The sequence below is a fragment of the Xyrauchen texanus genome, chromosome 7 (genome assembly GCF_025860055.1).
Source record: "Xyrauchen texanus isolate HMW12.3.18 chromosome 7, RBS_HiC_50CHRs, whole genome shotgun sequence".
NCBI classification, from domain to species: domain Eukaryota; kingdom Metazoa; phylum Chordata; class Actinopteri; order Cypriniformes; family Catostomidae; genus Xyrauchen; species Xyrauchen texanus.
Window position 1 is genome coordinate 15,215,822 of NC_068282.1, and position 17,259 is coordinate 15,233,080.

The 17,259-nt window shown below is 39.7% G+C and overlaps 1 protein-coding gene across 2 annotated transcripts in view; it reads right to left on the reverse strand.

The window, feature by feature from the left end:
• The window catches only part of itpr1a (inositol 1,4,5-trisphosphate receptor, type 1a), an 82,351-nt gene extending 65,095 nt beyond the window's left edge, over positions 1–17,256 (reverse strand). For both annotated transcript variants that reach the window (XM_052129989.1, XM_052129988.1), the window contains exons 1-3: positions 17,172–17,256; positions 14,813–14,921; positions 12,505–12,575 (exon numbers count right to left, since the gene is read on the reverse strand). In XM_052129989.1, the coding sequence (XP_051985949.1) occupies positions 12,505–12,575; positions 14,813–14,904 (163 nt within the window). In that variant the 5' untranslated portion in view covers positions 14,905–14,921; positions 17,172–17,256. The remainder of the gene's footprint in view (positions 1–12,504; positions 12,576–14,812; positions 14,922–17,171) is intronic.
• Positions 17,257–17,259: the final 3 nt, after the last annotated feature.

Here is a 17,259-nt window from a genome sequence, read left to right on the forward strand (position 1 = left end):
GAGAGAGAGCTCTGTTTCTAGTTTCTGGAGATTGGGCTGATAAAACAACAAAAAGATTTGGGGTCACTGGAGGAATGTAGGACACGGACACACACACACACACACACACACACACACACACACACACACACACACACATGTTGTGTTTCCATGTTTTATGGGGACTTTCCATAGACATAATGGTTTTTATACTGTACAAACTTTATATTCTATCCCATAAACCTAACCCAACCCCTAAACCTAAACCTCACAGAAAACGTTCTGCATTTTTACATTTTCAAAAAACATAATTTAGTATGATTTATAAGCTGTTTTCCTCATGGGGACCGACAAAATGTCCCCACAAGGTCAAAAATTTCGGGTTTTACTATCCTTATGGGGACATTTGGTCCCCACAAAGTGATAAATACACGCTCACATATACACACACACGCACACACACACACACACACACACACACACACACACACACACACACACACACACACATGTTGTGTTTCCATGTTTTATGGGGACTTTCCATAGACATAATGGTTTTTATACTGTACAAACTTTATATTCTATCCCCTAAACCTAACCCTACCCCTAAACCTAACCCTCACAGAAAACTTTCTGCATTTTTACATTTTCAAAAAACATAATTTAGTATGATTTATAAGCTGTTTTCCTCATGGGGACCGACAAAATGTCCCCACAAGGTCAAAAATTTCGGGTTTTACTATCCTTATGGGGACATTTGGTCCCCACAAAGTGATAAATACACGCTCACACACACACACACACACACACACACACACACACACACACACACACACACATATGTTGGTCTACCTATCATTATGAGGACTTTCCATAGACATAATGACTTTTATACTGTATAAACTATAGATTCTATCCTCTAAACCTAACACAACCCCTAAATCTAACCCTCACAGAAAACCTTCTGCATTTTAAAATTTTCAATAAAACATTGTTTAGTATGATTTTTAAGCGATTTGAATTATAGGGACACTACAAATGTCCTCATAAATCACATTTATAGCATAATAACCTTGTAATTACCAGTTTGTAACTTACAAAATTGTCCTCGTAAATCACAAAAACACGCACACACACACACACACACACACACACACACACACACACACACACACACACACATACACACTTAAACACATAGCATTCATATGCCATCTCATTATCTGATTAACAAATTACAGTTTAGAGTGTAAGGATTAAGAGTGTTTTAGAATAATAAAATAGGTTAGAAATAGAACTTGATATTGGCATTTTCTGAAGAAAATGCAAGTCATGTATCACTGTGCAAAAATTGCCACCAAAATGGATGAATATTGTAATTTTTATCACTTTAGCTCAAGATTTGTGGCAAGATTGAATGAGGTGTCATTCAAGTTTAAAAAAATAAATAAATAAAATTTCTTAAATATGAGCAATATTGGGGCCTGGGTAGCTCAGCGAGTAAAGACGCTGACTACCACCCCTGGACAAGTTAGAATCCAGGGCGTGTGTGACTCCAGCCAGTCCTCCTAAGTAACCAAATTGGCCCGGTTGCTAGGGAGTTGTAACGGTGGTGGCCGCCCCAACATAAATAAATTATTTTAAAGAGCTCTTCGGGTGCCAGACAGGATCATTCCCGTCAAAAATTTGATTAACCCAGGATAGCAAAAAAAAAGAACCCCCTGTTACACAATAAATCACAATAATAGTCTCAGAATGTTCAGTACACAGGGGGGAATTTATTCCATAATGTCCAAAACAATAGTAAAAAAACTGGGTTATAATCCAAGCAAAAAACGTGTCACGTTAATCCAAGTTTGCAGATTCGTGTCCACTTTCATTCATAAATTTGCTCCAAAAAAAAAGGGAAAATAGAAACAAAATCAAACATTGGATAAACACTTCGTTGGCAAAAAATTGTAATAGAAAAAAAAAAAAAAACTCCTTCCAACAACAATCTTAAGGAGCAGCAATATCCCTGAAAACACCTAAGTGCACGGAATGTGCGAAAGTGGAAGTGAAGTGTGTAGGTGTGAGTGTAATGGTGGCGTAGAGGTACTGACCAATTTGCTGTCAGGATGGCAGCTAAAGAGAGTGTAGAGGGTCGTCGTCAGACATCTAAATATGTGGATAAGCAGCCTTGACTTGTCTTCAGGACAGCTCTCCTAGAAAATCAGTCGATCTGGAAGTGCAACGCTTGAGTCGAACCTCACGCTGCACCAGACATCAAACCAGACGTTCAAAGGACCCAGCTGCTTGAGAACACGGTAGGACCTTTCCATTTTGGTGCTAGTTTTGCACTAAACTTATGCTGTGCGCTAGACTGGGGAAAGTTACGCAACTATACACGTTCCTTGTTTTTGAATATCACGTCTCTTCTATTTTTGTTGTAGTTTCTCAGTTGTCTCATCCTGGCTTTCTTGCTGTTTTCTTTGGCTTGAGTTTGCAGATTATTAAGATGATGAACCACATCATAGGAGGCAGCGTCTGGATTTAGATTAGGCCCATGAAGTATTTTGTCCATTGGACTTTGGAGTTTCCTGCCAAGCTGGAGCTCTGCTGGGAATAGTCCAGTGGTCTCTTGAACGGCTGAATTCAGGGCGAATCGGAATTCTGGTAAGAACTGGTCCCACCTCTGGTGATTGTCGTCCACATAGGCTGCCATCATGTTCTTGAGAGTTTGATTCACTCTTTCAGTCATGTTGGTTTGTGGGTGGTAAGCTGTAGTTAATTTCGGGGTAATACTCCAGTTCTCACATAATGCTCTGAATACAGATGAGACAAACTGAACACCCCTATCTGAGAGGATGAAGTCTGGCACACCCCACCGTGTCAGGATTTCTTTTCGGAAGACAGAGGCAACATTCTGGGCAGTGGCATTACGAATGGGGAACAACTCAACCCATCGGAATAATAATCTACAAAGACAAGCAGGTACTCATTTCGGCTTGAACTTCTTGGTAACGGGCCCATGATGTCAACTCCTAGCATTTGCTTTGGGAGGGTGGTAGTGATTTGTTGTAGTTTTCCAGCCAGTTTTTGATTATCACTTTTTAAGGTTTGACATTTTACCCAGGTTTTCACATGCCGTTTCACATCAGACCACATGCCTGGCCAAAATGCTACTTCCTGAAGCCATTTATAGGTTTTGAAGATTCCTCCATGTCCACTCATGGGAGTGGAATGATAGTGCTGGAGAAGGGAGGATCTGAGACTGCTGGGAATGTAGACTCTGTAATGCAGTTGGTTATTTGCCAGGTATGACTTCTGATAAAGTTTGTCCTCAACAATCTCATAGAGGTCCATTAGACTGGCACAATTATCTGCAACTGCTTGCAGTAGTTTTGAAACTTTGGGGTCTTTGTGCTGTTCTTCCCACAGGGCAACATCTGATACAGGCAGTTCTGGTTCCTTTTCACTGGTGTACAGTTTACATCTGGAAGATCTGGATAGAGCATCGGGAGCTACATTTAGCTTCCCTTTTCGGTACTCAATGAAAAAATCGATTTTCTGCAATCGCAGGACCCAACGGATGAGGCGGCTAATGGTTTTCGTGGAGCTCATGACCCATTGCAGCGCAGAATGGTCAGTGACAACTGTAAAAAGCCTGTGCTCCAAGTAGTGTTGCCACTTTTCCAGGGCCCAGACAACTCCAAGACATTCTTTCTCTGTTGCAGTGTAGTTGAATTCGGCCCCCGTTAAGGTTCTGCTTGCATAGGTGATAACCTCCTCTCTGCCAGCATTCCGCTGTTGTGTCAAAATGGCACCCAAACCAGTGTCACTGGCATCAGTAAATACAGTGAAGGGGTACTGAAGATCAGGATGGCCAAGAATGGGTGGTGAGGTGAGGCAAGACTTTAATTGGTCAAAAGCTTGCTGACATGGAGTTGTCCATTGAAACTGATGTCCCTTCTTTTTCAGCGAGTTGAGGGGTTCGGCTATCCTTGAAAAGTTCGGGACAAACCGGTGGTACCACCCAGCCAATCCAAGGAACCTTTGAACTTCCTTCAAGTTTCTAGGTACAGGGTAGGCATGAATGGCTTGAGTTTTACTTGGGTCTGCGGAAATGCCTTGAACGCTCACCACATGTCCTAAGAAAGTGAGTTCTCGAAGACAGAATTTGCTTCTCTTCAAATTAATGGTCAGACCAGCCATTTCTAATCTATGGAGAACAGTCTGGACGTCCTGGAAATGCTGGGTTATTGACGGTGAATAAATGATGATGTCGTCTATATACACAAGGCATATTTTTCTCCTTAGTTCTCCCAGAACTGTCTCTATGAGCCTCTGAAAAGTTGCAGGAGCGTTTTTGAGCCCAAAAAGCAAAACATTAAATTGATAGAGACCTGCAGGAGTGATGGAGGCAGTCTTGGCTTTGCTGTCGGGGTCCATTGTCACCTGCCAATATCCACTGTTGAGATCAATCGTAGAGAAGATGGCTGCCCCAGAGAGTGATTCCAGGATTTCTGTGATGTTGGGAAAGGGGTAGGCATCACTTTCTGTTACAGAATTAACCTTTCTGTAATCCACACAGAATCTAAATTTGCCGTCTTTCTTAGGTACCAAGACCACCGGTGAAGCCCAACCAGAGTGGGAGGGTTCGACTATTTCCTGCCTGATCATCTCATCAAGTTGCTCTTCCATGGCAAGTTGTTTAGAAGGGGACAAGCGATATGGTCTTTGTTTGAGGGGTACCTGGCAGGTTGTATAAATTTGGTGTTGCAGAACATCAGTACGTCCCATGCGGAGTGTACACACCTGAGAGTTGTTTTCCACAATGTGGAGCAACTGCAGTTTCCCATCTGGAGGTAAATGAGCTTCATCCACAGCATTTCTGATTAATGTCTTTTCATCTAAACTGTCATGTTGGTGTAGGGTCAACAGAGGAGCTGGAGGAGGAACAGAAGTTAACAGAGAAAGCCTCTGTGTGGTTGTCTTTAGTTGTTGTCTTTCTGTTTGTGGACTTACACTTGGATTTCCTGGTTGAAATGGGTATACTGTTGTAGGGTCAAGCTTGAAAGAATATTTGTGATCAATTACATTGAGTTGCAGTCCACTGAAAAAAATAAAGTCCAACCCCAAGACTACAGCATAGGCTAAGGCTTGGGTGGAAAGTACAGCAGCAGGTAAGGTAAAGGATTGATCATTTAAATGTATGGTGATATCCTTCCATCCTAATGGGACCTCTGCTTCTCCATTTGCCAGATAAAGAGGACCACGCAACCATGGTTGGAGTTGGTCTGGTGATGTAAGCTGCCTCACAAGATTCTCATGGATGAGTGTATAGCTTGCACCAGTGTCCACAATGGCCTTACTCATCCAAGCATCAATACGGATGGGGACAATTAGTTGTTGAGGTATTGCCACATGTTCATTAAAGGAGGAGGTTTTCTTGGTGGCTGATTGTGACTTACACATTCTTGTTGCAGCCACAGAGTTGTTGGAAGGTTGACCACTTGACTTGGGGTGATAAGGATGCTTGTCGCTGGTGGAGTACTGTGGACCAGACATCTGAGGTGACTGTGGAGAGGTATAGTGTGGACATTTGCCTGGTGGATGCTGTCCCCTACATCTCCAGCACTGAACTGGGATTTTCTCAGCAGGTCGGTTTGAAGAGGGTCTTTGCGATGTGGATGGATGTTTAGGGCCCATTTGACCACCTTCATAACGAAGCTGTTGTTCAAAATCCTTTTCAAGTTGATTACCTAGTTTGACCAGCTCCTCCACAGTATTCACCCGGCTACGCAACTGGCTGGCAAGGTATGGTTTGATATTCTTGAGTATCAGTTTTACGGTCTCACCTTCTGTTAAATCTGCCTTCCATCTTTTACAGAGTGCTCTGTAGGAAAAGTCTCTAATGGATTCTGTGTCTCTTTGAATTCTAACACGGACACGCTCAGCCAGTTCATCCTCATAATCCTCAGAAAGGAAAGCAGATAAGAATGCAGCCTCAAACTCATTCCAGGTGGTTATGTCGGATCGTCTGACTTCTCACCAGTCACGTGCTGTTCCGTATAAGACAGTACGGAAGGTAGCCAGGATGTCTGAATCTGTCAGGGGATGTAGAGCAAGAAAATCCTGACATTTTGTTAGGTACAGCAGGGGGTCTATATCGTCTGAAGGCCTCCCAAATGTGGGGAAAGGTAATTTAATATGTCACTTTTAACCATAGATGTTAAAAGAGGGGTTGAAATTGTTGGAGTCACTGCTGGATAAGAATCGGCTGGCAGGGGTGTAGTAATGATGGTACTGGGAACTGGTGATGCCAATACACTTAACTTCTGTTGATCTGAACTTGCTTTCTGGATACTTTGAAATCCTTTCTCCACTTCACTTTTTAACTCTTTTAAACCTGTGAGAAATTTGTCAGTTTGGCTGACACATTGTTGGATATTTAAAGTTATCTGCTCATGGCTTGTTCGTAATTCGTACTGAACGGCTTTGAGATCCTGCTGAAACTCTGACTGGAACTGATCCACCATGAAACGTACTTCAGACATCAAGGTAGTTTCCACCTTTTGGAGTTCTCCTGTGATCATTAATTTAATTGCTTTAGTCAGCTTATCTGCTTCAGACTCCGCTTGTTGCTTAGTGGTAGCAAACAGGGTGAAAACTTGACGTTTGTTATCCTCCACTTTTGCAGCAAGATCAGCCATCTGGCTCTTGTGGTGAGAATTCGTATCTTTCACTTCCTGGGTAAGTTAATTTACCATTTTCCCTTGTTTTTTCATTATGTCAAACAATGTGTCCCAATTCCCTTAAATATGAGTTGTGAATTGTTGTATTTCCCTTCCAGGAGTTTGTAAAATGCTGGGCAGGTTACGTTGTGCCATTGAAGAAGGAGTTTCACCTTCAAATGAAGTGCAAAGCTGCATGTTATCCACTTGCGGTGCCCAGGTGAGAGTTTGCACAGGAGGGCTGCCAGCCAGAGCAGGAGAGGACATAAGCACAGGGGTTCCAGGATGAACAGGGCTGAGTGGAGTGGGGGTACTGTAGAAGACTGGAGCACATGAAGGAGGTGGTGCCAGAGGCATCAGAGGTCGCAGTACAGGCAGCCATATTGGAGTTGAGATATTTGGTGGAGGCTCAATTTCCACATAAGTAGATTGGGATGGGGGGGTATACGCCATGTTTTTTTTGTTTGTTGTTTTTTTTGGTGTTTGTTTGAGTGCAAGAATGTTGAATGTGAAAAATAAAAAATATCAGTAAATGAGATGGATAAATGACTGTGTGAGTGTCAGTATTTGTCCACAAAGGTTTTTTTTTTCCTTTCTCAAAATAACAAAATACACCTTTCACAACTGGTCAATACATACTTTTGCTCAAAACCAATAATTAAATAAAAAACAATAAGTATTCAAAGTAGGTTAATAATATTAGAATAAGGTTCTAATAATTTCAAGTAGTATTCACACACAGTTTGTACAACAACAACAAAAAACCTTTACACTCACAGGGTTTTAGATTTTTTTTTTTATAATTTTTTTTAAACTTTTTCAACACTTCACAAGAATTTCTCAAAACTTTCAAGATCAAATGTTCAATTGAAATTCATGTCCCTGTTCGGGTGCCACCCTGTAACGGTGGTGGCCGCCCCAACATAAATAAATTATTTTAAAAAGCTCTTCGGGTGCCAGACAGGATCATTCCCGTCAAAAATTTGATTAACCCAGGATAGCAAAAAAAAAGAACCCCCTGTTACACAATAATAGTCTCAGAATGTTCAGTACACAGGGGGGAATTTATTCCATAATGTCCAAAACAATAGTAAGAACTGGGTTATAATCCAAGCAGAAAACGCGTCACGTTAATCCAAGTTTGCAGATTCGTGTCCACTTTCATTCATAAATTTGCTCAAAAAAAAAAAGAGAAAAGAGAAACAAAATCAAACATTGGATAAACACTTCGTTGGCAAAAAATAGTAATAGAAAAAAAAAAACTCCTTCCAACAACAATCTTAAGGAGCAGCAATATCCCCGAAAACACCTAAGTGCACGGAATGTACAAAAGTGAAAGTGAAGTGTGTAGGTGTGAGTGTAATGGTGGCGTAGAGGTACTGACCAATTTGCTGTCAGGATGGCAGCTAAAGAGAGTGTAGAGGGTCGTCGTCAGACATCTAAATATGTGGATAAGCAGCCTTGACTTGTCTTCAGGACAGCTCTCCTAGAAAATCAGTCGATCTGGAAGTGCAACGCTTGAGTCGAACCTCGCGCTGCACCAGACATTACACACAGGAAGCCTCCGATTGACAAGCTGCCGTCTTTTCATAAACACCTCCCCTCTCTCGACTGGCAAACCTTGCATTCAATCCCACCGATGAACTCCCCTTCCAGGTGTGTCACACTTCCTTATAAATTTTTTTCCTCCGCCGTTAATTGAATTACTCCACCCATACACGGCAATGGAAAGTGAAAGTAAAACGTAACCGCTGATAGTGGCACAGATTTTCTGCACTGCCACAGAGTCAAATGGGGTAACCTCCTCGTGGTCGCTATAATGTGGTTCTCGCTCTCGGTAGGGTTAGTTGTGCGTGGATGCTGCGGAGAATGGCGTGAAGCCTCCACACGCAATATGTCTCAGCGGTAACGTGCTCAACAAGCCACGTGATAAAATACACGGATTGACGGTCTCAGACATGGAGGCAACTGAGATTCATCCTCTGCCATCTGGATTGAGGTGATACCACCAAAAGGACTTAGAGATTGGGGCATTCCAAATTGGGGAGAAAAGGGAGAAGGAAAAAAAGAAGTATGAGCAATATTGATGCTTGCTGTTGCAAGTATCATTAATAACAAATTAAATTAATTTCCTCAAAATGGGGGGATTTGAGGATTTGAGGGGGGAATAAAACTAATTTAAACCATAACATGTACTGCACATAGATAACTAATATTGGCATTATATTCATGCTATTTACCCAGAGGGGTACTGGCCCTCCCGGTAAGCCAAAGTCACCTTTGGCTTGCTCCGTAGGGGTGTAAAGACAAATAATTAGGGCTGTCGATTTAACGTGTTAATTCAGTGCTATTAATTTGATTAAAAATAACGTGTTAAAAAAATTTAAGCAATTAATCACAATGCCCCTGGATTGTAATAAGGAAGATTCCTGAGAAATGCAAGCTTGTAGTACCACCTGTTTATTCCAGAGGGCAGTAATTGAAATTTCAGCTGTGTGGCGATGCGCAGTTTATACAGTGAAGAACGCGACAACACAAAACAGACATTCGTTACGTTCTTGCATTCAAAACATTTGATGGAGTGCAAATTCGATCTAAGGGATCTCAAGATGTGTTCTAAGTATTAAACTATATTTAACTTGACACAGTTACCTAAAAATTTTAGGTTTATGACGCAACGCACCCGAGACGCTACACAAGCATATCTGACGCTTGTTGAAATTGACGGATCCTTAAACAAGCCCTCATAATGAATCTCGAACTGATTGACAAATTCACTTGTGAAATGGATTGTTGTGAACTGTGTGCCAATGATTGACTTATGTTCAATAATATGGTAGTAAACAATACATTGTATTCTAAAGCTGCTTTTTGTATTGTCTTATCAGTGATTAACTCTTCTGCCACAAGAATGTAATGCACTTTAATTATGTGAATATATATATATATATATATATATATATATATATATATATATATATATATATATATATATATATATACCATTTTTTTATATCTAAAGATAACTATGTATAATTATTTCATCATTATATATTGAATTATTGTTATATGAGGGCCTATCTCAGCAAATATTTGTATATGCGATTAATTAATTGGGACATCATGTAATTAATTCGATTAAAATTCTCCCCTACATGTTAAAGTGAATAAAAGTTTGTGGGAATTCCCTGCATTAAGAAAGTGGAACTTGCGGAATTTATTAAAATTGTGCACAATACCGGCAATAAAATTCAGTCCCTATTTCACTCTATTCTAATCTTAATTTCATTGTTACTCATCTTTCTAATATTACCTCATTCTTAAAACAAATTTATACTATGGAAGAAGCTGAACTTTTTTCTCATGGACAAACTAAAGCACTCTAGGTGAACGAAGCCAGCATTAATACTATGCACTGTGTCATTTTTAAATTAGTTAGTTGAGGGTGATGTCACAGTGTTTAACTCATCTGCAGATGCATAAATGTATTTACACAGTAATTACTATCACAAACAATGTATCATGAGCTTGAATGTTTTGTTTGTGAAAAAAAAAACATTGCTGGCTGCATTGTTAAGACAATGGTATGCTGGTGCGGTTGTCAGATATTCAATCCGGGAATCATTATATATGAATAAGATGTTATATTGTCATTCTTTAGTGCCTACTGTCAAATCTTTTGGTGATCACAGTCACAATAAACATAGGTCTTAACTCTCTGTGGTCATTAAATATCCCATGGCAATTCTCGTAAAGAGTAGGGGTGTAACCTGTTGTCCTGGCCAAATTCCACCCATGGGCATTTATCAATCATGGCCTCCTAATAATGCCCTTCCATGAATTGGCTCTATAACTCTACCCTTTCCTCTCCACCAATAGCTGCTGGGTGATGAGCATACTGGGGCACTATGGCAGCCATCATATCATCCAGGTGGATGCTGTACACTGGTGGTGGTTGAGGAGAATGTCCAGAAAAGCACTATATAAATGTAACGTTCATTCACAGTCCATTTTTAAAGTTTCGATTCTATGATTTGTAACTCAAGAAAATTTGCCAAATTAGCCAAATTTGTGAAAGCGCAACCCTGGCAACACTACACAAGGGCTTCAGCTGCTCTGGGGAATAGAGAGGATAAATGTGCAGTGTGCGCTTGTGTGGTTTTTAGAAAAATGCTGTTTCTCACTGGAATGACAAGACTGTTTTTCTTTCACATCACCCTTATTTTGTGGTCATTGTAGAGAAGTAGTTTAAAATTATTCTAACAAAATGTAAGAAAGTAACTGTATTCTGAATACAGGTGCTTGAAAACGTGTCGGAGGTTGAATACAGTTAGTTAATTTTTGTATTCAGAACACGTAATACCGTTACATGCATTCTGTTACAGCCCAACCCTGCATGCATGATTGTAAATAAATAAACGTCACGTTCAAACTAGACCCACAATTAGTTTCAAGCAATCATCAACTTTCTTCTACGATCCGAGTACTCCTAGGTCAAGAATATCAGATTTGGAACAGGGGAAATATCACCAAAAGAACACCTTAGCATTAACAAAAACATTACTGCATTTCATCATCAATGTTTGGCACACTAAAAGAAGCATGTTCATCCAGTTAGTATAAATGAGACTTTTCCCTCCTCCGAAAGTATACAGGTAACAATCTAGTATTAAGGGCTATTGGTTTCTGTAAAAAAACAAAATAACATACATAAAACAAACATATTTGACTTATACACACACATACACAAAAACTAATTTTCTAAATAATAACAACAGAAAAAAGACAATCGCATGCCTCCATTTTGCTATGGTGTGTGTTTATATTAGAAGGAAACAGTATGCATTCTTCTCTACTGGTGCCTCCCTCCCTCCTTCCCTCCCTTTATCACACAGATGGACATACTATGAGGAACTGCACTGGGTTTATTTACAGCAGGATTAAATTACAGAGATAAATGTGACTGATAGAGGGAGAAATAGATAAGAATACATTAGATTAAAGGAATAGTCAATCCAAAAATAAATATTCTGTCATTATTACTTTTTATGTCCCTTTTTGAGCTTGACAGTCCATGGTAAATTTCGTTTTATGGAAAAGAGCAATGTTAACATTCTTCAAAATGACTCCATTTATGATCCACATAACAATACAAGTCTTTGGAATAACATAAGAGTGAGTAAATGATGACAGAATTGATTTATTTATTTTTATGACATCTCCCTTTAACGTTCAGCAGCTGAAACAAGTGATGCAGCATATACATTGATGTATGAATGCACTCCTACTTTCTCTCTCTCTCTTTCTCTCTCTCTCTCTCACACACACACACACACACACACACACACACACACACACACACACACAGAGACTTCTAATCTTGAACTAGCTTCTCAGTGTCACCAGCAGATGCATTTTGAGTAAGTTAGCCTCAACCATACACAATCTTGTGTACAGTTTTTAAAGCGTGATCATTTATCTAATCCTTAAATAAGTGGATCTGTGTTGGTAACAATTTCCACAGCAAAGTAAACGTCCACAGAAATTAGATCAGACTCTTCTACTCAGGGAATTATGACATAAAATATTTGTTTGACAATAATAAAAACTAGCTTTACAATACAATAGTATAATAAATCTAACATTGAAGAATGAGTGCTAAATTAAGTGGTTTTCATGAAATGACAACACTGTTCTCCAGGGCACATATGACCTTTGACTTCAAAGTTCTGCATAAGTAACTGAACTTCCTGTCTCAACTGAAAATAAACCAGCATAACACACACACACAAACATACACACTCCTCACCCCTGAATTTCTTTGGTGGGTTGTTCAGATCCCCTGCATCTGGTTGGACAACACATCGGTCATCAACCAACCTGTTTAAAACAAACACAAGTTTTACTGTGAGGAGTAACGAATTCCAATCAAAAGTCATCATCCCTATGCCCTACTCTCTCCGAAAGACAATCTCTTGATGTGGGAGCATGGCATTACTGTATGAATGTACCCTCCAATAACCGTCTTGTGGACAGGCCCTTCTTGAAATGGTGTCCCCTTTCCCGCAGTGCCCTTTAAGTGCGCAAAAGGTCTCCCAGCATATGTGTAAAGGCCTGTTCACACCAAGTCTGTGATGAATCTCTGACAGAAGGTCTATTCACACAGAGTCTGTGAAAACATTAAATGAAAACCTCTTCCACTTCTGTACGGTAGGCGGTGCTGTTGTTATACCAGTCTCCTGCCTGCACCTTCAGCTGTAAAAGATTAATACAGTGAATGCTGTTAAAGCATTTATTTACCTAATTCGCCTAAAAGCATAAATGTTTCGTTACGTTCTTTCCATGGTGTTGATGCATTTTGAGTATATAATCTGTGTTTTTAATGCGAGTGAGATGAGTAAAGAGCACTGTTGCATTAAAATATGTAAAAATTTTCTACAAGTATCTTCCAAAAGGACTCGAGAACCCAACTTCTCTTTTTATAATGCCTGGATTATATAACACGGGGAAACAGTGATAAAAACTCACTTGGAATAATGTACATAAAATAATAACAGTTTAGTTTAAAATAGGATGCGCTTATTACAAAAAATATAAAAGAAAATACTGGCTTACTGCCTTTATTTAAATTATTGCAATAATTTGTTATATTATTTTGACAAGGAGGAGGGCGGGCCGGACCAAGAGAGCGCACGTTTGGGAGAGAGAGAGAGCCACGCGCAGCGGGCATATGTTTGTGTTTATGTCTTTTTACGTTTTTATTCAAAATGATTTAGACTGTTCAGATAGTTCCCGCATCCTCCTTGCCCATTGTAAACGTTACATTGGTTCAGAAACCCGGGAGGGAAGAGTGATGCGCTGTCGTGGAGTCCTCGCCACTGCCATCCACCAAATGGAGCAGCCGCGGCCATCCGCCGGGGGGACGGGAAGTTGCTGCCGTCTGCCTGGGCGCGGAGGAACGGCCGCCGTCCATGAGGTGAGGAGGGGCTCGCTGCCGGCCACATGGAGCGGTGGAGCCGCTGCCAGGGGCGGAGGGGCACGCTCCCAGCCGCCAGAACACGGAGGGGCATTCCATCCACCAGGCGTCGGAGGACTCGCTCTGGTCCGCCCGTGGAGGAGTGGCTGTCGTCCACCAGAGGGTGGAGGAGTGGTCGTAGACCAGTTGATGGCATGTCTGGGAACCAGCGAGCAATTTTTCTCTCTCTCTCCTCTCTCTCTCACTGTCGTTTTGCCTCACTCTCCCTCTCCCCTTTTCCTTACTCTTGTCTCCCTCCCAGGTCTCAAAAGGTGCGGAAAGCCTATAATTTTCTGTGTGTGTATCAACTGCACATACAATGCCGGTGTTTGCCAGTTGACTCTGGAGCAGCGACTCAGGAAACATTACAAAAATCTCTTATCTCATTGGTCAGTCATCGCAGTCCGAAGAAAAAAAAACTTAACACTCTCCGTAAAAAGGCTGATTTTGTCGGACCCGGTATGAATAGCGCCATCGGAATACATTTATTAACAAACGAACATTCATACTGAAAAAATGCGTTTGGTGTGAACAGCCCTTTAGTTTGTCTGTGTGTGTTTGACTGAGTAAATAATTGAGTGCATTTTTATGTGTGCGCTCAGATTTAGCCTTTTTTGGACCAAAGCAGAAGCTTACTGGACCTAATCCAAATTCCACGACCAGTCAGCCATAAATATGGACACACGCAAACACACACACACAGTGGGTACACACTGAGGGTTAAACAGCTGACAGCAAGTTAGCAGAATTACAGTCTTATTTACGTATCACAGATTATCCTTCAGCCAAGGTAACTTCATGAAACTTCAGAGGAAAATTCCTGCAGTCTTGATCGTTAAGATCTTAGTCAGCAGAAAACAACAGAAGGTTAATGTTGAAGTATTAATGGAAAAAAGTCCAAAAATATCTTATACAATCAGTGGCTGGTTATTTATTCAGCTTGTTAATTATTTATTATATGTAATAATTGCCCATAAAACAAATGTATGAACCCTCATAATTGTGATTATTAAATCTATTAAAATATCACTGCACATCATTCAATGAAACATTAAATATTTTGAACAACTGATTAAAGCATTATAATTGTGAATGAACTCACCCCAGTGTGCTTATGAAGCCACTGGTAGAGCCTTCAGCATAAAGGGAGCACACATCCCCGGTGTGCAGGAAACTTGACATTTTGTCCACCATGGCAACCACTCCACCAGCTACAGAGGATAGAGGTCAAAGAGTCAGGTTGTTATCAAACTAAAATAAAAGGACTCTGAAAAAATAGGTAATTAAACAATTTAATATAGGAAAACAGTAACAGCCTTTCAGGAGTCCCAAAAATTTTTTTATATAGATTTATAATAGTAAATTTTTTATATAAAATTTTAATTGCATAATTTTTTGTAGTTAATGCTGAAATTTGAAAGTTATACTTATTTTCATGTCAAAATGCATTTATTTCCATCTTAGGAAATTAAAAGAAAACAATAAGTAAAAACATAACGCTTTATTAACATTTTCCAAACAAAGCCTTCCACAGTATAAAGATAGAAATGCACTAAAATAGCACAAATTCAAGTAACATTAAACATTTCCCAAACTCTGCATGGGAGTTTGAATAATTCAAATAACTGGTCTTCCCAAAGTTTGCATTTTCATTGCAATGGGCATTAAATTACACATTAGGCTACTATCTGCTTTGTTACAGCAATTGTGAAGCCGTGTTCATAATTCGCGTCACACCATTGTCAAGAGCCACTTTGATCTCACCATGAAAAGAAAAAAGTGATAGTTAAGACTTGACGTGCTTCTGTGGTTTTTAAAATGCACCGCACATAGGCTAAAAAATACTTTATTTCTAACAGAAGTCCTAATTGAGCTTGTTTTGTACATCAAATAGCATTAAGAGATCCTTTCTCCATCATTTTATCATTGACAAGGAAGCGCTGTTGTGTGTGTGAGTTGTGAAGTGTGTGTCAGTGTAATGAGTCCAAGTGGAGACATAACAAATGTTACACCCTTCCAACCATTGTTTATATTGGGTTTAGCTGTATTAACGGTAAATGTGTTAATTACGATTAAGAAACATGTACGCGTTATACTTTTTTAATTAAACGCATGCATTAATACGTTAATGCCAAAAGCTCTAATTTTTTATAAATGTTCTAAGTATGAAGTGTGAAGCAAACAGCCAACAAATTATAAAAAATAAATAAATCTGAGAGCCCTTTAAAAACAATATTTGCGCACATAGAAGGAACATTCACATCAAAACTAACTTAATGTCTTAAAAGACGACATCATTCCCAGAAAATCACAAGTGGCTCTCTCAAGGAGCTATATAAAAACAAGAGACAGAAAAATATATATTTAATAATGAGAATCCTGTGATGGGACAAAAAACAAATAAACAAGCTGATGACTCCAAAATTGACTGCTGGACCTTCATTCTATTATAATTCTACTGCAATTATATTTCTTTGTGTTTACTTTAAAGAAGCAAATAACAATTTAAATTGAAAAAAATTAAGTGCTGGAAAGTGCTGAAATAAAAAGAGTGCAAAAAGTCTTTGATGAGAAATACTTCATAATGTCAGTTAACTGCTTTGGAACAGACAACGCTATTCCTTTGTAACAGCTCCACATAACCTTTTTAACATACTGTACTGTATCACCACCGCAGATTCTTCCTGTAACTCTACTAGATTTGATTAACAAATGATTAGCCAGCCAAACAGTAAATATGCACGCAGAGAAAGAGAAAGAGAGAGAGAGAGAGAGAGAGAGAGAGAGAGAGAGAGAGAGAGAGAGAGAGAGAGAGAGAGAGAGCAGTGCGGAGGAGTGATTTGCATGCGAATAATTTTCTCTCTGCAAAATACCTGCTACACACGAAGCCTTCAAAACGGTTCTTTCTGTTTTACATGAAAACTGTACTGAAGCCAAACTTTGCTGTATTTGCGTAAGCTTCATCTGATTATTTTAAACATCAGCATCAGATCGAACAGAAACTAACAATTCTGTTTCCACTCAAATAAACACTATCAAAGAGAAATAAATCGTAAGACGTACAGAAATCAGATTGTTCGTGGATTGTGAATAAACAAAGACACAGCCTGATAAAGCATCGTCACGTGTATTCAGAAAACGCATTTAGTGCGTGCCCTAAATGGGCTTTGACTAACGGCACCAGACCTACGTTGACATTATCATAAAACTATTCTGTGTTAAATATAACAGTGTGTGGAGAAGAGCTATCTAAAACACTTGTGCATTCTTTGCTAAGTTTATATATTTTCCACCTCTTTTTTCTCTTTCCGTAACTAAAGTTTCTCACGGCAGTTTTTCTAACCTATGGGCGGGTTCCGTAGGGCGCGCGATGCTCTCCCCGCAGATAAGATAAATATTTAATAAAACACAATTATTTCGCAAAACTCCTACTTGTCCGTGTATGTTGGTACAGGTTTTACCTCGTTCTGGTGAAGTTGCAGGAAACGTGGACGCTGTATTTTCCCAAACCTGTATTGTCCTCTGTTAGAAAGTTAATATCCCGACTCT